Consider the following 21,556-nt stretch of genomic DNA (forward strand, 5'->3'; position numbering starts at 1 on the left):
CTTCCGGCTATTTAAAAACGTTACCGGAACAGAAAAGGACAGGACTCTCGCTCACTCTTTGTTAAGAAAATAAAAGCCCTGGTGGTGTTTTGAGTTGGTTTCCTTGGAAACATTCAGGTTTAATGTTAAAGTATAGAAACAGAAGCAGAAAGAAACGAAGCAGATGCTGCAGCAGTTGAGTGACTCCCCTTTGGTAAACGCGTTTTTGCAAACATGGACACGTCCGAGAAGATAGATAATCAAACAGTAAGTCAATTATTAACAAACAACGTAAATAAAGATAAAATAGCTTTTTTCAGAGTTTGATAACTGCTAGGTTTCGTAACTCAATCACTATATTCAAATCAAGTCAAAACTTTTTAACTGAATCATTTTTTTTTTTTTTTGGTTTATTTAATTTTTGTTTTTAATTTCAATCTAGCATATTTTTGTTCAGTCATTTTTCATTTGGTTGCTTTAACTTTTATGCATTATCTTACTTTCGTTTTAATTAACTTTAATTTAGATTATTATAAAACTAAATTAAATATAATAACAATTTTATCTTTTCCATTCTAATTTCATTTATTTTAAATGGAAAGAGATTTTATAATAATATTTTAGTTGATTTGTTTTATTTTCGTCTAAGAGAAGCCTGCGTGAAACAAAGAGGTAGCTAATTAAATATTGGGATAATGTTTGTTTCTTGTCTTTATTTGTTTGCTATATGTTCCGTCCTCTGCTGTCTATCAGGATGAAGATGAACAAAGTGTATTCCCCACCGCCGTGTCTGAGGAGAAGCTGGAACGGGCCAGGAGAAAAAGCACCTTCGTGGGCTTCAGTGATCGGCTTGTGGCAGTCAGAGAACATCGCTTTCTAAAACCAAAACTGAATCCAGACAAAATCATTCGGAGCAAAGCTGCAGAGCAGTGAGGACAAAATCAATTACTAACACAATCTGCAGAAGAAACAAATTCACTGCCAGAGTATCTACCGTAGAATTGACTGAAATCGATTCCTAAAAGATAATACAATTAAACCTGTTGATGATTTATACCAATAATATGTGCAACATCTGATCATATAATCTGATGCTTTTAGGCAATAATTAAAGTTTTTCATTTCAGTTTTATAAAAGGGAAAGAGGCAATGGAGAAGTTCCGGTATGAGGAGGCTGTGCTCTGCTTCTCCAAAGCCATCTACCTGCAGCCTGAACAGGTGAAAACTCACAAACAATGTTTGCTTTTGATTTGGTGAACAAACTTTTAATATGTTTGAACTTTTCTGCTTCAGACTGAGCTGTATGTGAGCCAGGGCGAGGCTTTTATTCAGCTGTGTGACTTCCAGTCGGCAGCCGACTCTTATAATCAAGCCAATTTTCTGGACCCTGGAGCTTTCGACGCTCGTCTGTCCTTCATCTACAACATGCAGGTCAAACGTCCAGCGTTATTTATCCGAAACTCCTACAAATACGACATCTAAGACAAACTCAATGTAAATCTAAATATTTGTTGCTTAAATAGGAATCAGGATTCTTGACTCATTTTCACTTTTTTACTTCATTAAAAAAACGAGAATAAAAGAAATAAAGTATACTTTCCAGACTTTAATGTCACAGTTATCTGTACAAAAGATGCAAATATGAACTGATTTTTTAATTATTACTATTTATTCAAAAGTATTCATAGTTTTTGGTTCATTATTATTGTTCAAAGAAATTGAATATCTTTTTCTAGACTTTTGTTAATCTTTTTGTTGAATCGTTGCTGTTTGGACAATTATTCCTTCAGGTTTGGATGCAGTGCAGCAGAAAGAATTTTTGCTCTTTACTATTTTACATTTGGAGAGTTGTTATGATGTGTAGCCATGGCAACAAGGTATTATTTTTTCAGCTGTTAGCATAAATAATACCTGAACTACGACCCGACATCCCAGAGGAGTTTAAAAGGATGTTTACGGGATGCAGAGAGCGAGAAGGAGGAAGTTGAAACCATGGTAACCCCTACTCCAACATCCCTCTAAACAAACGGTCAGGCAGAGATTTAAAGAGGCAAAAGCAAACGAGGTGGATTAGCAGTGTTTGCCCAGAAACTGAGCTGTTAGCATGTCATGACAGTCTTCAGTCAGAAGCCTCTACAGATTTGATGGAAGACTGACTGCTACAGGAGATCCTTCCGGTCCTCAGCATCACCATTCACAGAAAAGCTTTGAAAATATTTGGATGATGAGTTACAACAACATTTCTCTTTAGGGAAATAAAAAAGCTTTGAAATTAATTTTTTTCTGCTAATCAACTTGAATTTTCAAACTGAGGAATATTTATTCTATTTTACTGTAAATAAAACTGATGGTTTCTGACAGCTGGCATCTTAAACGGATCAGTCCAGTTAAGTCCAATTCTGTTCTGACCTGGAGTCCAGCTGGTTCTGCTCATTTTGACTTTTATTTGCTGTTTATTTGAGAGGGACAGATATAAAAACATAGATCCAATCTGAATCAGTTTATATATCCACGGCTAAACTGCAACACTCATCCTTATAGAAAGACCTTTAACAGCAAACTGAGTGTTTGGTACAATTTTACAATAAAGCTCCTCGTATGAAAGGCTAATAGTTTATAAATATGTTTTCAATTCATTTATAAGTCATTTACATATCATTAATAACTGTTTATTATACGTTAAGTAAGAGTCAGAGGGAGACCATATGCAGACGTCCTGGTTCTGGTTCTGTTCTGGTTCTGTTCTGGTTCTGTTCAGACTGAAGTCCTGGTTCTGGTTCTGTTCTGGTTCTGTTCAGACTGATGTCCTGGTTCTGGTTCTGTTCTGTTGTGTTCAGACTGACGTCCTGGTTCCGTTCTGTTGTGTTCAGACTGAAGTTCTGGTTCTGTTCTGTTCTGGTTCTGTTCAGGCTCAGTGTGTGTTCGACCGCGGCCTCTTCCTGGAGGCTCTGGACCTGTTTGGGAAAGCTGCTGAGCTGAAGCCGGAGGCCGCCAGCGCCTTCAGAATCAGAAGGTCCGCAGAATCTGCTCCTGGTTCTGGTTCAGCACCTCATTCTCACTCTGCTGCAAACATGAGCAATTCAACAAAAAGAGAATCGAAAAATAAAAACCCTGATGGCAAACAGGGAGACATTTCATGATAGAAACTCATTTAATTTTTTATACTGTCAATATTTTTACTGTATTTTAATCAAAAAGAACAAAACTTTGAGACAAAATGTTTTGTAGTTTGTTTTATTGCTTTCCAAAACTTTTTAATTTCCCAGATTTCCCAGATACAATGCTTTTTATTCTAAACATATTGTGCATGTGTCTGGTCTACTGGGATTAAACCCACTTACATTGACTGGTGTAATAAAGATTCACATTAACCATTTGTACTGCAGTGACCTGAAGCACCAACTGCAAAATCACTTAATCTCACCAGGTATTTTGGTTCATTTTCTAGTGTAAATATCTTAGTACACTTGAGATAAGACAAAATTGATTTACAGGTAACTTTTCAGTAAGAAATTATTTCTTAATACTTGTGAAAATTGCTAGATTATTTAATTTATAACCTGGGAGAAATGTTTTGTTAAAAGGGAAATGGGACTAGCACTTTTCCATTGATATTAATGAATTATTGACTAAAAACATTCCTATATCTTACTTTAAGTTAGTTTATTTCAAGTGTACTAAAATATTTGCATTGGAAACTAGACCAAAGATATTAGGGTTTTGTGTTTTTGCAGTGTCAGTTAGTTGTTTGTACAGACAGTTTGCCATTCTTTTTCAATTTAAAACTCATTTTATTTTTCACTCCAGAATCAGTTTAATTCTGGTTTTTACCCTTCAGGTGAGTTTTGAGTTTTCAGTCTTGGGTGGCGTTTCTCGTTGCAGCCTGGCCTGCCTGGCAGCCGCAGGGCGACACGACGACTGTCTGAAGGAACTGAACCACATCATCTCCGAGGGTCCGTCTGCCGAGCTTTACGTCTTCAGAGCCAGAGTTTACAAGGCCATGAACCAGGTGAGACCGGAACCAGGTGAGACCGGAACCAGGTGAGACCGGAACCAGGTGAGACCGGAACCAGGTGAGACGGGAACCAGGTCAGACCAGCACTGCAAAAACACTAAATCCTACCAAGTATTTCTGATCTGGGTTCTAGCGCAAATATCTTAGTACAATTTAAATAAGATGTAACTAACTTGTTACTAACAAGTAATTTTTCAGCAATAAATAGGATCTTGTTTTAAGTAAATATGTTTTTAATATTAATGAAAAGTTCTAGTTCCACTATCAGATTACTTCACTAATAGCAAAACATGTTTCCCATGTTGTAGGTAAAATATGTTAAGGAATTATTTACTTCAAACAGGCTCCTATATATTGCTGAAAAGTTAGTTTTATCTTATTTCAAGTGTGCTATAAATTAGCGACATAACTTGACAAAAATACTTGCTAAGATTTTGTATTTTTGCAGTGTAGGTCTCACCAGGTTCTGGTCTCACTTGGTTACACTGTAAAAACAAAGTTTTACCAAGTAGTTTTGATCTAGTTTCTAGATTAAATGTCTTAGTACACTTGGAATAAGGAAAACTAACTTATAAGTCAATTTTCATCAAGATATAGAAAATAAAATTTTTATGTGCAGCCAAACTGCTGCATTTTGTCAGTGCTGCTCTGGTCATTTGAAACATGTCCACCATCACACATTCACACGCTGCATGCAGATCACCTGCGTTGGTCAGAAGCACTGCAGGATTTGAACCCACAACCTTCTGACTTCAAAGTAACCAACCAGAAATGTGTTTTTTTCCGATATGTTTGCAATAAATTTCACCAAATTTCAGTCTGAGGGGCAGATTTGAGCTCACCACAGTTTCCTACTTCCTGCTCAGTTTTTGTTTTTGTTTTATGTGGAGAAAAAGTCGACTCAGTTCAGGTGATGAAGCTGGTTCAACAGGACGGTTAGGAACTATAATTAGCAACTGAAACCAAATCATTAGTCACATAAATCTGGAGGCCAGCTTTCATTTCTCCAGCAGTTTGGTTGGCTTTACTTTACAGAAACATGAAAACCTGTTGAACATGTCAGTGACCATGGAAAATCACATGCTAGCATTTATATTACAACAGGGACGTCCGTGTGTTAATTTAGATTAAATAATTACATAGCTTTAAGAAGTCCAAATTTAAAACATAATTAATTGCTATTTTTACTTACATACGTTCCGCTACGTTTCTGGTACATCCGTAAATCCGACGCACAAGCTGCTTCCGATAGCATCTGCTAACAGCCATGCTAACAGCTATGCTAATGGCGATGGAAAGCCATTTTTCTGTAAACAAAAAAAAATGTAAACAAGTCCCATCACTTATTTTTGTCTTTGTTTTCTACAGTTGAAGTTAAAAGCCGAACTTCCTGATAATGCTTCTCATGTTTTGTATGATTTTATTACAAAAACTGGGTTTGATTTAAAAAGGGTTTTTTTCAATTCAGTGATGTGAATATTTTCAGCCCTAACCTCAGGATTCTGCCTTTCGTCAGACAGCCTGTTGTCTCCGAGACCTGCGGTCAGCGCTGGAGTTGGACCCGGAGTGCCAGCAGGCCAAAGCGATGCAGCAGCACCTGAAGGAGGCCGACGAGGAGAACAGGCAGCAGGCGGTGATCAGGATGCTGTCAGGCCAACTGCAGGAGGCGCTCTGCCTGATCAACGCCGCCCTGGAGAGCAATCCGGAGAATGGACAGCTCTACCTGTTCAGGTGGGATCATCTGGAACCAGAAGGTTTCTATTGGTGCAACGTTCACCCCAGTCCAGTTCTCTTTAATCCAACTCCAGTCCGTTTGCCTAGAAAGTCCGGTTTGTTTGGGGGAAGTGTGAATGTGCAGTCAAACCAAAAAAACAAACTCTGGTCTGTTACAATAAGAAATATAGCATTTGATCGCATGGTAAATTGAAACAAACTCAATAATTTTCATTTGCATAATTTATTATTTTTCTGTTTTTTCTCTTTTTTCATCCAAAAACTGGATGACTAAAGTCTTCAGTCCAGTTTGGTCTCAACTAGCCGTTTTTTTTTTAAAGGATAATTTTGTTTACAGAAACTTTTTAACTTATTTTATTTGTTGTTTCTGTTGTTTTGTTTATTTATTGTTGATTTTTAAAATGTTTTCCACTTTCAGTGATAAATGTTCATTAGAATTTAAAGTTTATTGATTTTGCATTTTTATGTCATTATCATTGCAATACTTGAAAATTGCCTCAAATCAAACGGAATTATCTTCTATTGCAATAACTTCTTGGATAATTCATCGTGCAGAGAAATGACAGGCTTAGGTTTGGATTAGGTTGAAGTGAACTCTGGTTCAGTTTGATTGCAGGAAATGGATTACAGGGCAAGGCATTCTGGGTAAATACAACCAAACCAAATGAGCGCTAACAGGAGAAATGACTCGGCATCTTTCACCAGAGACACAACAGAAATCCTCCCAAAAGAAGAAGGAAGTTGCACTCAGTGTCTTCAGAGGTTTTGTGTTGTTTCCATGAGTGGTTCTTGGTGCAGCGCCCCCACAGATGAGGAGGGGAACAGGTTTTTCAAAAGGTTTGTTTGGTTTGACTCAATGCAGTGAAAAAAAGAACCACAGCAGCTGGAAATGTAACAAATGTTGCAGTTTTAATCTCCAGTCCAACCGAGTCGACAGTGTGACCTTCGTCACTAAGGTGTGAAAACATCCTTATTCTCGTTTGTGTTTGAATCAGCTTGTCTCCCCCCAGAGGGACTCTGTACCGACGTCTGAAGGAGTTTATCTCGGCCATCGAGGATCTGATCCTGGCTGCTGAGCTCTGCGAGCCGAAGGAGGAGGAGAGAAAGGAGAGCAGCTCTGTCCTGAAGGAGGTGCAGCTCCAGCTGGCTCTCACCTACAACGACTTCGCTGTCCAGTGCTTCAGCAGAGGCCTTTACGACGAGGCGCTCCTGCTTCTGAACAAGGCTATCAAGGAGGACAAGAACCTGGGCGGCCTGTACCTGAACCGAGGAGGTGAGCTGGGACTGTCCAACGATCAGGACCTGATAAGACAGGATGGGATGTTTCCTGAAAACATCCCATCCTGAAGCAGAGCGCTGTTTGTTACTGAGCTGGTGTCAAATCAGGCATCTCTTCTGATACCTAAATCATCTTTTGCACTTGATTTGATCCTTTTACTGCCTGTTCTTGCTGCCACAACTTCAAGTTTAACAGGAACCTGACTTACAGTCAGGAAATGACATCTTTGTCCTTCTGTTCTCCAGATTGAAATCTGAAAGAGTCAAAACATTTAATTCAGTTCAAATTATTTATATATTTTACTTATCAAATCGTTAACTTTACAGTAATCCCTCATTGTTAGCATGCACGAGGAAAAACTCCCCTTTAACAGGAGGAACCTGCAGCACAGTTTGAGTTAAATGTTCCCACTGAGCCCTGAAGCTGTCAGAGCTGGTACCTGTCCAGGTAGGGACAGCATGGCAGGAAGTCATGTGACTCTCAGCCAACAGGAACAACCCGAGAAACCGGATCAGAGCGGGTCCAGTTTCACTGCTCTCCACTCCAACGAGCAGCGTTACACTTCTAATAAATCAATTATTGTTTCAAAATGTCATTTGTTAAAATCTCATGACCTTTCTTTTACTTAAATGTTTGACAGTATTTATTCTATAACTGTGATACTTTTTTTTTACCCCTCCAGGGGGTCTTTTGTGGGCTCCAGTGTCCCTTATATGATAGTGGGCTGACAGGAAACGGGGAAGGAGAGGGGGGAAGACATGCGGCAAATGTTGTCGGGTCCGGGAGTCGAACCCGCGACGGTCGCGTCGAGGACTGAAGGCCTCCAAATACGGGTCGCGCTAACCGCTACGCCACCACGGCACGCCCCACTGTGATACATTTAGTGTAACTCTGTATTTGTTGCACTGTTTCAACAACAACAACAATAATAATAATAATATCTAGTAGTGAAACTAACTATTATTTTATTTATCAATTCATCTATCAATTATTCTGATCAGTTGGCACATTCTGCTAATTTTTCCTTTTATTCAATATTAGACATAAACTAAAAAATGCAAACAAACAAATCAATTTGTTTTTTAAGAAAGAAAATAAACATTTTATTGCCTAAAATGTAAGTAGTGAACATTTGATCATCTGTAGCAAAGGATCCATCTGCAGCTAAAAAATACTTCTAATAAATGGATGCAAAAGGTACTTTAGATTTTAGTTTTTATTACAGAATTTGAACCAATTGAAGTTTGTTTTTGTCTTAAATGCAAAGAATATACAGTATATTGTTTGTACAGTTTTGGCAGTGTTATGTAAAATGTACTTTTTTGAGCTTTCCTTCATGTTTTAATGTTATTCCCTCATCAGAAACAAACCTGGAGTGTTGCCTTGATTCTTTCATCCATGTTTGAGAAATCCTTTTATCCTGTCCTTTAATCCTCCACTCCGCCCCTTCAGACTAGCCAGCAGCAATTAGCAAACACCTGGTGGATCTGCTCATCTGCTGAGCTCATTATAGGAGCTTCTGCTCAGAGCAACGCTGGTGAAAACGTAGTTAAAGGGTTAATAGAGGTGCCATGTTGGGATGAATTCCTGAAGAAAGAGCAGGAGTTTCTTAAAGGGACAGAGACCCAATTTGAAGGCGTTAATTACAAAATCCATTGTTTTAGTCATATTTGATATAAACAGCCTTTCAATAATTAATTAATCACGATTATTTGGATTAATCATTTCAGCCATGGTTTAATCTGATCTGAAGCTAATTAAACGCTGGTTCTGCTGGGTTCTGCTGGGTTCTGCTGGGTTCTGCTGGGCTCTGCTGGGTTCTGCTGGGCTCTGCTGGGTTCTGCTGGGCTCTGCTGGGTTCTGCTGGTTTCTGCTGGGCTCTGCTGGGTTCTGCTGGGTTCTGCTGGTTTCTGCTGGTTTCTGCTGGGCTCTGCTGGGTTCTGCTGGGTTTCTGTGACCCGGTCTGTGTTTTGCTCAGATTGTTTCTTCAGGCAGGCCGACTGGTGTTACGCTCTGCTGGACTACCAGCAGGCCGAGGAGATGCTGAGTCCCAACGAGCCGGCCCTGAGGCTCCGCCTGGCCGTCATTCACAGCACTCTGGGCTCCTTCTGCTTCCATGAATGGTCAGAACCAGAACACCAGTACTCCCACACGAACTCCCTCACAGGTTCAGTGACTGTGTGTTTGTGTCTGCAGGTACTTCCAGGACGCAGCTGACATGTTTTCCCTGGCCATCATGTACAACCCGACCGCCAGTCCGTACTATGAGTACCGGTCGAAGGCGCTGCGCCGGATCCATGATCTGAGTGGCGCCAGAGAGGACCTGATCCGCTTGCTGATCCTGGACCCCGACAACGAGGAGGTCCGCAGCTGATCTTCACATTTCACTCAGGAAAGGTGATGACGGTGTGTCTGTTTGTGCAGATCCCCCCGATGATGATGAACCTGTTCCCCGGCAGCACCGTGGCCCAGGTTCTGTCCAGCGCCAAGGGCCAGTCGCTCCAAGACGAGCTGACGGAAACCATCCGGGTCTGGGAATCTTCTTCTGATCCAGAGAAGAGGTTAGCAGAACCGCCACCAACAGATAAAACCTCCAAGAGACTAACCAGTGGTTTAGTAATCGATTATTCTGATGATTTATCAATTATTTTGATGCCTAATTACTTATTCTGACAATCAATCGATTACACTGATGATTAATCAATTATTCTGGTGATTAATAGGATAAAAAAAATTGGCACCTTCTGCCAATTTTCCATGTAACGGTTTCAGTTTTCTTTATTTAATATTAGAAATACATTATAAGATGCAAATAAGCAAATAATTAATTTTAAATAAAAATAAACATATTATTGCCTAAAATGCAACAACAAAGCCTTCCTTTAGTGAACGCTTGATCATTTGTAGCAAAGGATGCATCTGCAGCTGAACCTTGTAACTGTCATGAGGTGTGGTGCGGGTTGGTGGTGAGGCAGACGCTATTGACCCAGATGAGATGAATAATGGATGTTTAATAGAAAATAAGTCCAGGAACAAGCAGCAGGCACAAGGAAACACTGACGAAACATAGACGAGGACCCGACGAGGAACAAGGAACACAGGTGGAGTTAAATACACGGGAGGGTAATCACAGAAACGAGACACACCTGGGAACAATCAAGGGGAGGACAGGACAACGAAGAGACTAAGGACACAGAAAACTCTAAATAAACACAGAAAAACACAGATCCTGACAGTAACATGTCTTGTTATAAGTAAAATAATCTGCCAGATAATCTGAACTTGTACTTTTTTAATCAATAATCAATATTTTTTATTTTGTTAAAACAAGCTCCTATATATTGTTGAAAAGTATCTTATAAGTAAATTGTCTTATTTCAAATGTAGAAATTTATCTGCACTAGACCAAAACTACTGGGTACGATGTTTTTGTTTGTGCAGTGAAATGTAAAATGTATATATTTTCTGTACAGTTCTGGCTTACTTATTGCTCGGAGTGTGTTGTTCTTTCAGCAAATTGCCTCTTTAGATTTTTTAAACATTAACCAATTACAAAATTAGTTGACGATTATTTCAAGAATCGATGAATTGTTTCAGCCTTAAAGACAGGAATGTCTGTTCGGTTTGTTTTTAGCCTGGAGGAAAGTCTGACCAGCCTGACTGTGAGCGGTGAGAATCCGGAGGGCGAAGCGTTGAGCCTGTTTGAAGCGGCGCAGGAGCTCAGCCTGTGTGTGAACAGGAAGGACCTGCAGAACGCAGCCCAGGCCCTCCTGCAGGTACGGGGACAAGTCAGGGTTACTAAACATGTTCGCTGCATTTTTGGCACAAAATCATTCTTAGATAATGAGATCTTAGTGTGGTGAGTTTTTTTTAAATTAAAATCCTGCTGGCCACGCCCCTCACCTTAACGTTTACACTCCCATGTGAGAATGACTGCAAACAGATGTGCAATTATACAACTACGCATGTTTGAAAAGCAGAAGTGGAACCTCCCGCACAATCAATAAGAATGCAGCAAGTGGTTTCTGGATGGTAAGTCAGCAACAAAACACTTTTCCTTTCCGGCAGCCATTGTACACACAACGGTAAAACCAGCTGACCAAATGTGCTGGAGCTCCACTTGAGTTGCTAGGTGACAGCGCAGTGCTCACTGCGACTCAACAATGGAACGTTTTTATGAAACAGCTCATGAAACATCAAAAAACATGATCTTACTGCCATAAAACGGCTCGGTATTTTTTAAGTGTTTGTACATTTTATAGAAGCAGCTCAGACTCAAACTGAAGTGCAAAAGTATTAAAAATGTGAATTTTTCATGATTGGTTTCCTTTGACGCTGCTGACCGCGTTGCTCTGTGTCCTGTGTTCAGGTGGAGGAGGCTGTGGAGTCGTTCATCCCCCTCTGTCCCGTCCTGCGCCAGAGGAGCACTAGCGCCTCACAGTGTCCACCACCAGCAAGCGCATCTATTTTTCCACTGCCAGCAAATCTGAGCCGCCTGGGGTCTGAAAAATAACACCTGCTTTCACATCCACACCTCTCTGTTGTTAGATTCTCTGTTTTAACGTTTCAACTTACTGAAGGTCATTCAGTACCGTCACTGATCCAATGGAACAACTGTAGTATTTTCCATTTTAGACATACATTTGAAAGTCTAATCCTACAGAAATTACTAAAAGTTCATTTGCATCAGCTTTTCTGAAGAGTAAAACAAGGGCCACTCAAACACATTCCATGGGCCACAAATAGCCCCCGGGCCACACTTTGGACACCACTTTAGTAAATCTTCCATGAAAGAAAACACTTTTTAGTGAAAATGGTCTCATATTTCTTATATTTGCAGGACACAAAAATATTTATCCTCTTAGAAAAAATTATGTGATTCAGCATTTTTACTAAAAATAACAGAAAATTCAGGCAAAACATTTCAGGTGTGAAAGGTGCTAATGTCTCCGATCGTTTAGTTTTTATTTTATGAGTTTGACACCAAACAGACACGAACAACCAAAAAACACAAAAGTCAAGTAATGTAGAGAAAGAAACCTGCAGCAATGAAGAAACGCCATTTTTGATTCCAGCTGTAATGTAGCATTTAGTCCAGCAGGTGGCAGCAGAGCCACACTTTGAGCGGTGAGCTCTAATTTTATTGTTTTATTTATTCTGTTTTATTTAACTTGAAGATTGAATTTAAATCTGTTCTGCTCAACATGGCTGTATAAATAACACATTATGAAATAAAAAGGTAAGTTATTCAATAATATTAAAATAATAATTAGGCTGTTGAGAAAAGTCCCCAAAAAAAGCCTTAAAATAAAGCAAGTTTTGACTGAAGCTTCGAATCACAAACTAAAAAGTGTATAAAAATCTAGTCTCTAATTTGAGTAAATTTATGAACTGTGAAGAAAATCCTAGTATAATTATTATCTTTAATAAAAAAAGAGCTGCTATATGTTGACACACCTTTACTGTAAACTTTACTGTAAATTAAAAGTGAAATTGTCTTTTTACATTAGCTTAAAATGATCAAATATTTAAAATCTGTCATTTATGACTGTTTTTAACTGGACTATTAATAAGAAACAAAAGCTCATTTTTCTGTCACTTTTTACCATAGGAAAGACAAGAAAACATGTAAGTAAAGTAAATCTATGCTGAGTAATAATTAAAAAGTTTAAAACCAGGAAGGATGAGGAGTCATATGTGTTTATCTTCCTTCCCTCTAATAAATATGGTGGAAATAAAAAAAAAATCTCTTCATCGTTGTTCTTTTCTTAGAGATAAAACCCCAGCAGTGGTTTCATCCCTGGGAATCAGTTTCAGCAGCGCAGACATGTTGTGGCTGCAGCTGCGTGAGGCGGCTGACCTGCAGCATTAACAGCAGCTGTGGCAACAGCTGACCCACACACACACACCCACAAACACAAACACACACACACCCGGTTGGAGCAGGAGCTGCGGCACACCGGCTACCACCGCGCAGTAAAAGCACAAACGTGCCACACATACCAGAGAGCGTCTCCGTTCTGAGCTCTGAGGACTTTCAGGTCCAATATCTGAGGAAGATCTCTGGAACTCTGCTGCAAGACGCAACTTTTATAAAACATTGGTTCTTACATATTTGCTTAAATTGTCACCATGTCATGACAGTTTAAGACAACCTGTGGAAAATATCAAGCTGCTCTGCTTTCTCCTCGTACGAACTAGAAACAACCAATCAGAGCCAGGAGGCGGGACTTAGTGCTGTCACTCATGCCTTTGTGTACGCCACATAGTCTGTTGTGAATGCTAAGGCTAGTTAGGATAGCCAATTGTTTATCTGATGGCAGATAAAAAGTTTTCCTATAATTGTAAGTTGTTTTTCTGGCTTTCGCACGTTTAGTAGCTCGTTCATGAGTTGATTGGCAGCGCTAAAACCCACCTCCTGACTCTGACTGGATGTTTTTGGTGCATTTCTTCAGACAGCAGTAGCAGCTCAGGAAGGAGATTGATCTTTTCACATATTATCTGCCTCATAAACTCACAATAAATATGGAAAAATATATTTTTGATAAAAGTCCCGACCTGCAGCTTTACATTAATTCATCAGAACATTTATTAGTTTCATTTTGTTGTTCTTTATCTTTTCTTTCTGGATTACTTACCTACTGACACTGGAAGAGCTCACCTGGTTAACTACAGGATGACTTTTGGTAGTTGAACATCCAGCAATTGTTTTTCACAAACTTAGCAAAAACATTTTGTTTTCCTGAAGCGTCTCTGAGATTTAAAAGAAGAGAGGAAACAACTGAAGGACTTTCTAACAACCCAAAGAAAAACTAAGTTGGAAACTTATGATTTATAAAATTCAACATAAAAGGTCAAAAATTCTAATTATGAAATTATTAGAGGTCTGTGTCAGTGAACGCATCACATCCCCGTCCCACCACTCCAGCACACAGGAAGCAGCTGCAGCCTTGCAGAAGGTGTCCAGTCCTCCCAGTTTGGTCCCAGTCCTGGCTGCGTGTGGGCAGACGCCGGCCGTAACGGAGCCGCTTTTCACACCGAGCGGGGCAGTAAATGGCTCGCCTTACCGTCCTGTCAGGGCCCAGACACAAACACCTCTCTGAGGGCGCGGAGCCGCAGGTTTGGCCCCCGGTCAACGCATTCCCTGACGGGGCCGGGCGGGGGGCGCTCTCGCCGCGGACGCAGACTGTTTGGTCTGAGATAAGCCGGACGGGTTTGTAGACTTTGGGTCGGGTTCAGGACAGGTGACGTGCGGCGCTCTCAGCTCCCACTGAAACCCGGTATGTTCCTGTTCAATTAGATTAGAGGTTCTGGACTGAAGTATGTGGCGTCGGAGCATTTCTCAGAGAAACAGAGACGTTAAAAGCTGCTACACTTTGTTAAAATATCACAGTTTATTTTAAAAAAATACACAAACATCAGAACAAAATGAAATAAATACCTCATCACACAGAGAGACATGTACGACCGAGTTTTAGGGCCACAATAAGAAAATAAAGTAATATTACGAGAATAAAGTCAAAATAATACAAGAATAAATTCATAATATTGCAAGAATGAAGTTGTAGTATAACGAGAATAAATTTGTAGTACTATGACATAGTACTACAAGAAAAAAGACGTACGAGAATACATTTGTAATGAGTAAATTTGTAGTATTAAGAGAATATTTGGTGATTTTCTGACTTTATTTTTTGTAATGTTTTGACTTTATCCTAGTAATTTTCTGTCATATTTTTCGTAGACGTGAGCTAAGCAGAGACAGATGACAGCAGGAGTCCACCTGCTCCTCCAGAAGACATTAAGACGCCAGAGACAGACTGATGTCCTCATGACGTCTCTGGCACCTGCAGGACGGATGAAACGCCTAGCTGTGCTTTACAGTCTAATAATTCTCAGAAGCCGCGTGCTTCCTTTCTAGGAGCGATGGAAAGGAGAAGGAAGAGGCGAGCAGACCGCCGTTTTCCCCAGAGGAACATCTCTAAACACAATTTATCCATCTTGGAGAGATAAACCATCTGCTGGTCTGATCATCTCATAAATCGCGCTGTCAGTTTTACAGGCTCGTCTCGGCCGTCTGTCTCGCGCGTCCCGGGTTCTGATCTGACGTCTCATTCACCTCAGAGTTTTACATCGGGTCACTTTTGTTTGTTTATCATCTGGCTTCAAGTCGCTGGCGGATTCCTCAGATGGCTGCTTAAACAGAAAACCAGCCAGGTCTCAGTTAGGTAGGAAGGAAAATCCTCATGCGTTTCCTGAGTCCTGACAGCCGCTTGGTGCCGGTCCAGCGCCGCCGGCCCGTCCGGCTGACCGCGGCTTCACTTCCAGCCGTTCAGCTCCTTCAGCTTGCTGACGCTCGTCCCTTTGACTGGGTGGGAGGGCGGGGGGGCGCAGACCGGCAGGGTGGGGGTGCCGGACCCTCGGGGCCACAGCTTCTCCGTGGGGAGTCGCCACACCGACCGAGACGACTTCTTCTTCTGTGGTTTGTTCGTCTTTTCTTTGGAAGAACCCGGCGACATTGTCTGGACAGCAAACAGAGCAGAGATAAAGAAACACAGAAACTAGAGAGCTTTACTGAAGTATTTACACCCATTACACATTAAAATGTTTCAGCATCAAACTGAATGTCGTTGGGATTTTATCACTTTTACTGTTGATGCAGGAGCGGCCATTTTGAAACATGATTCCATTTGATTTTCTGACTAGGAATTTGGAGTTTCCGAGTTCCGACTACAAATGAAATGCATCGTTAGCCGTTAGCACTTAGCATTAACTTCCGCTCATACTTTGTTCCCACAAGTCTGTTCCAGAAGTGATCCGCGCCATCTTGGTAGGCAACGCAGCACAAAGCATAGATGAGCCATGGCTTCCAGAACAACAGAGAAAGTAGATATCAAAATATAAAAAGTACATATTAACAAAATGGCTGCTGTTGAAATCGTCTGGTATGAGACGGAGAATGAAAACATGTCAGATGATGTGGACAAGCTGCCTCTGACTATGACATCGTTCACCACTGCTACCATGAATACCTACAATCCGTATTTCAACGGATTTGTAAAGGACTACGAACTCTTCATGTGAATAACGAGGTTCTGGTGACTGGCAGAGTAAGTATCTGTAGTAACAAACATGTAGGCTACATGTCTGTCTTAGCTAGCAGGTAAAAGCTACATTAGCTAAGCTAATTTTGCTAGTTCGGCAGTAAGTTCTACAGTAAATGTCAATGATATTTAATATTTAGTATCACACAGAGGTGGGTAAAGTACTCGGAAATTCTGATACTGTAATAGTTTCAATGTGTTGTTTATACGTTAGATAGGAACAAGACGAGAGCTAGTGCTAAGCTTGTGGCTTGTTTATTGTTGTCGTAGCAACTCCATAGCAACTGTCATGACAGTTATTAACATGATACCTACCAAGATGGCTGTCAGCTACAAAGTTCCTGGAAGTGTGATGTCACATGAGAGCTTTATGTTACCATGGTGGCGTAGCGCCTAATGTTTATGATTAGCGTGTTAGCGTCAGCCATGTTTTATAGTTTATTTTCATTTTGCTACCATTTCCTGTGGTTGCAGAATTTTCCTTTTGCAACGTTTCTTTGGTGTTTCTTAGTTAGCATCTCTTGTGTGTGTGCTGCTGATTTTTTTGTGTTTTGTATTTTTGCAACCTGCCAACATGTGAACAGCTTCCTGGGGTGTGAATACTTGTGCAGGCTCTGAGTATGGTTGTGAATGTGACATACGCAGCAGCAGAGCGTCAAGCAGGTGATCTTTGCAGCGTTTTCTCCCGTCCCGGCGTAGCGGTTCTTCTTGGGCAGCAGCAGCACGAAGGACACGGCCAGAGACAGATGGTAGAAGCTGTGGACGTAGGCGTAGTCCCACTCCTGCAGGCCAAAACAAGACAGCCAGACTCTGTAATTAAAACCCAAACAATCGACTCGCAGATGAGCGGCAGACATTTATCTTCCGGGCTGGGCTTTGTTTTCACGATGAGGCACCTCAAAGTAGAAGCGCAGCATCAGAGCGAGGGCGCCGAAGCAGCAGCCTGGACCGACCTGCTGCGTGTAAACGCTCTTCTCCGGGTAGACGGCCCTCAGCTGCTTCATCTTCTGCAGCTGGAACAGCAGCACAACATCAACCAGACAATAACAAACCCGGCCGACTGGAAGCAGCACTATCAAAATAAAAGCTTCTTAAAATGCAGATCATGGAGGGAAAGCTGGAACGGAAGAACTCAGAATATCAGGAGAGGTTCTTCTGTCATTACACAGTCAGAAATTAATAAAATTATTTGAATTATTTAGAGAAAAAAGTAGAAGTGAACTTTTCAAAAGCATATTGTAATTATAATATTCATTCGTTTATAAATGTCGGTTTCAACTAATTGTTTGGTTTACCAGATGAATATTTAGCTATGGTGGCCAAGCTCCTGTGAGGTCACGCCTTGTCCTATGGCCACGCCCCCTGTGAGGTCACGCCTTGTAATATGGCCACGCCCCCTGTGAGGTCACACCTTGTCCTATGGCCACGCCCTTGTGAGGTCACACCTCGTCCTATGGCCACGCCCCTGTGAGGTCACACCTTGTCCTATGGCCACGCCCCCTGTGAGGTCACACATTGTCCTATGGCCACGCCCCCTGTGAGGTCACGCCTTGTCCTATGGCCACGCCCCCTGTACAAGCCCTTTCCCCTCAGTTTGTTCAGCTTCCATGAACAAACTGGAAACAGTTGGTTTGAAATTAAATGTTTCAATGTTCAGTTTTGAACTAAATATTTAATTTGGAGCAAAATTTAGTTGGTTAACTAAATATTTTACCTGCTGACTTGATATTTATCTTCCAACTAAACATTCAGCTTTAAACTAAATATTTTTATTAGTTATCATGTTATTAATATATTCACACTAAACATTTAATTGGCAAACTAAATATTTAGCCTGAAACTGACATTTATAAATACATAAATAACTTGGTGAAAATTGTTTTCCTCTAATGACAATCTAAATAACCCAAATTATTTCTGTTAATTTTTATTTGTTATCTTTACAAATGGCGGCCCGGATCGCTCACCCATTTCATGGTGATGATGAAGACGGCTGATCCGATTGGTCCGGAGTAGATCCCGTAGCCCCAGCGGTCCTGGTAGATCCTCACGCCGATGGTCAGCACTCCAAACATCGATATGGTGGAGCGCTGCGGCTCGTCAAAGTCTCCCAGAGCTGGAGAGACGAGACTTTAGGTCTTTACTGGACGCGACACCCAGTCACACCAGTTGGGTTAACATTCAGGTACAATAAGGTCAAATTAAGAGCAAATCTAAATCAACACTGCAGAAATACAAAATATTACCAAGTATTTTTGGTCTAGTTTCTAGTGCAAATATTTTAGTACACTTAAATATTCAAAAGTAACTTTACGAGTAACTATTCAGCAAGAAATAGGAGCTTGTTTTAAATCAATATTTGTGAAAAAGTTGTAGTTCCATTGGCAGATTATTTCACTTATGTGAGAAATGTTTTGTAATAAGTGAAATAATCAGCCAATGGAATAAGTATTTTTTTAAATCAATATTAAGGAATTATTGACATAAAACAAGTTCCTACATCTTAAATCTACTTCCATCTCATTTCGAGTGTACTAAGATATTTGCACTAGAAATTAAACCAAAAAATACTTTGTAAGATTTTGTGTTTTTGCAGTGAACCAATCAGAAACTGGGATTTAATGTCATTTAATTCCAGATTAATTTCTGATTGGAGCCCCAGTTAGCACAATGTTGAGCATTTTAAAGATATTTTTAGGGACATATTTGATACAAGCGAAAGACAGATGGACCAATCAGAGGACTCAGATGTTTGACATTTGCTGCAGAGGCTCAGTCAGACGCAGGCGGAGCAAATTGTTTGCTTCAGAGCAGTGAGTACGCCCGAGTGTTCAGAAATCAAAGACGCAGCAAATGTTGCAGCAACTGCAGCAGGCCAGGACGTTTGAACCGGCGCTGTTCTTCGTTCCAAGCAGCATAAATATGGTTTTACCTACGAGCGTGACCCACATGGAGAGCGCCGTGCCGTAAACGCTGAAGTACTCCAGGATGTCGTATCTCATAAAACAGAGGATGGAGAGGCCTGGACCGTCGCAGGCATGATAAATCTGCAGGAACAGAGTCACAGAGTTACACTTTCACCACCATAAACTGGACTAATCCAGGACCCTTCACATTAAAGTTACCGCAACATGAGATTTTTATTCAGTGTAATGATCAGCAGATTCATTGCAAAAATTAAGTCAATTTTTTTACAATAAAACTTCTAAACGAAGAATTTTAAAATGCAAAAATAATTTTAAAATGATTATCAATGAGAAATTAACAACTATAATTAACAAAATAGCTCAAAAACACAATAATAGGAATTTAAAAATGAAATTAACCCTTTATCTGATTAATATTACATTAATGATAACTTTTATATTTCATTGTGATTTTAGATTTTTCTTTTTACACTTTTGTGGTTTGACTATTTGATTGTTGATTTACTTTGTTTATTTCAGTAACATTTTAAATTATTTAAACTGCTAATTTAACAATAATAATAACTATTAACTGATTTTTAATAACAGTCATTTAATTAGTAACTATTTGGTTAATACATAAGCAATTAAAGTAACATTACTTAAATTTATGTATTTTTTCAACCAATCAAATCAAATTTAACATAAAAACACAAAAATAAAAAGCAGTAAAAACATCATACAGTTACCAGCAGAGAAACTAGTAAACACTATATTTTGTTATAGCTCATCTAAATCATCCATACACATCAAATATGTTGATCAACGTTCCAATAATTATGGTTCAAGAACAGAAATAAACAGGTGGGTTTTTGGTCCTGATTTAAAGGAACTCAGGGTTTCAGCTGTTTGCAGTTTTCTGGAAGTTTGTTAAAGATTATGGAAACAAACTTTTTTGAAACAAGCTGATACATTTTTTCCTAAGCTTAATAAAAAACAGACGGTGGGATTTACTGGTTGTCCTTTACACTGCAGGTAAGTGAAACGGTTTTGGATTCTCACCGCGGTGAAGAACATGGTGAAGAAGTAGACCATGGCCTCGGTGTGGAAGCCCCTCTTGGCGGCCACGCTGGCGGCCGGCAGGAACACCAGGCTGCTGGCGGTGGGGAGCAGCATCTTGGCGATGAAGGCGCCCATGGCTGGATCAGACTGAGGTGGTGAAGCTTTCACAGGAGAACATTTCTGATCTGCTCCTCTCCTCTCTGTCGCTCAGCAGACAGCTGTCCACTGAGGCCATTTAAGGTTTAAACGTCCCTCAGACGACGGGGCCATGTGGGCTCTGGGGCCATGTGGGCTCTGGGGCCGTGTTATTGGTGACCAGCTGTCTGCATACCAGCAACTTGACGCAGGGCGAGGACCAACATGGCCGACTGTTTCTGTGAACGGCTGCAGGTTGAGGTGAAGCGTCTGTTTCTGCGTTAAAACGACTCGTGTTAGATTCTTCTTCCTGGTCCAACTGCTCCTCACTTTATCATTACACCTTCTGTGGATCATTTCTTCCACATTGAGACCAACGTCAGCTCCGTTTCCATTTACCATAAAATAGCACAAATTGAAATTGTGAAAATAAACTTGACTAATTGCAACATTCAAATAATAAAAAGCCTCAATAGAAAATAGAAAGAGAAACAAAGCAGCTGAAAATGGAACAAATGTTTAAGCTTTGGTCCCAACAGAACCGAGTCTACTGGACTACAAGGTGAGAAAACACCGTACAGACGGCGGTTTATAGAAGTCAGAAGTAGGAAGCTCAGAAACGGAGCCTCTCCTTCTCCCTTTTGACTCGATCAAATAGCCTGAATTCAAACCACATGATTTAAATATAAGCAGCGTTTCTTCTGACACCAAAGCAAAACCCAAAAATTGTTGCAGAAGTGGAAAACTGTCTCAAAATATGTTTAAAAAAACCATAAACATATATAGATGTATGGCGTCTCCTTTCTTCTTCTTCTGCTCCTCTGTGCTCATGTAGGAGGCGTGGAGGCCGTGAGCGACTGGGACATGGACACCAGTTTATGGAGCCTCACTGGAGTATCACTTTAGGAGCAATTAATTTCCACTGACCAGGAATAAGTTTGGTGATATTTTGGTTTCTATGAAGCCATTCTGAGACTCTTCAGGACATTTAAGAGGATTTTTAGCTGTAAAACCTTTTCCAGCTTCAGCCTTCTAGGATTAGCAGTAGAAACTGTAATTTGTTGAATTTAAAAAACGTTTCTCTGCAGTCGAACCTTCAGTGCCATTCTCCAGCACAGCTTTCAGGCCAGTCTGATGATTTGTGTGGATGGGAGAGGAGAGTAAGAAATGCAGAGTGAGTCCAGCTTTCTGCTGCTTGGAGGGAATCTGTAGTTTTTATTTGTCACTTCCTGTCGGGGAGAAGATTTTATAGCCGGCTTCGCTCTGCGGTTGCTCGTCTCGGGCTCGTCACCAGGCTGTATGTCTTCATTACGGGGTTTGTAAGTGTTGAGCTGAAATCCTG

At 40.5% G+C, this 21,556-nt stretch overlaps 2 protein-coding genes across 2 annotated transcripts; one reads left to right on the forward strand and one right to left on the reverse strand.

Moving 5' to 3' along the window:
- Nucleotides 1–93: 93 nt before the first annotated feature.
- LOC116729209 (tetratricopeptide repeat protein 16) lies at nucleotides 94–12,744 on the forward strand. The gene is made up of 13 exons (XM_032577586.1): nucleotides 94–246; nucleotides 733–908; nucleotides 1,107–1,197; nucleotides 1,273–1,410; nucleotides 2,889–2,992; nucleotides 3,862–3,988; nucleotides 5,511–5,725; nucleotides 6,739–7,001; nucleotides 8,986–9,130; nucleotides 9,204–9,369; nucleotides 9,432–9,568; nucleotides 10,642–10,783; nucleotides 11,377–12,744. The coding sequence occupies exons 1-13, from the start codon at nucleotides 214–216 to the stop codon at nucleotides 11,518–11,520; spliced, it is 1,881 nt and encodes a 626-aa protein (XP_032433477.1). The 5' UTR covers nucleotides 94–213; the 3' UTR covers nucleotides 11,521–12,744.
- Nucleotides 12,745–15,158: 2,414 nt separating this feature from the next.
- mymk (myomaker, myoblast fusion factor) lies at nucleotides 15,159–20,610 on the reverse strand. Its single transcript, XM_032577672.1, has 6 exons — nucleotides 20,080–20,610; nucleotides 19,044–19,158; nucleotides 18,079–18,227; nucleotides 17,008–17,124; nucleotides 16,753–16,893; nucleotides 15,159–15,529 (listed from the first exon to the last, which is right to left on the reverse strand). The coding sequence occupies exons 1-6, from the start codon at nucleotides 20,212–20,214 to the stop codon at nucleotides 15,326–15,328; spliced, it is 861 nt and encodes a 286-aa protein (XP_032433563.1). The 5' UTR covers nucleotides 20,215–20,610; the 3' UTR covers nucleotides 15,159–15,325.
- Between the last annotated feature and the right edge of the window lie 946 nt (nucleotides 20,611–21,556).

Source organism: Xiphophorus hellerii, chromosome 12 (assembly GCF_003331165.1).
Source record: "Xiphophorus hellerii strain 12219 chromosome 12, Xiphophorus_hellerii-4.1, whole genome shotgun sequence".
In the NCBI taxonomy this organism is placed as follows: domain Eukaryota; kingdom Metazoa; phylum Chordata; class Actinopteri; order Cyprinodontiformes; family Poeciliidae; genus Xiphophorus; species Xiphophorus hellerii.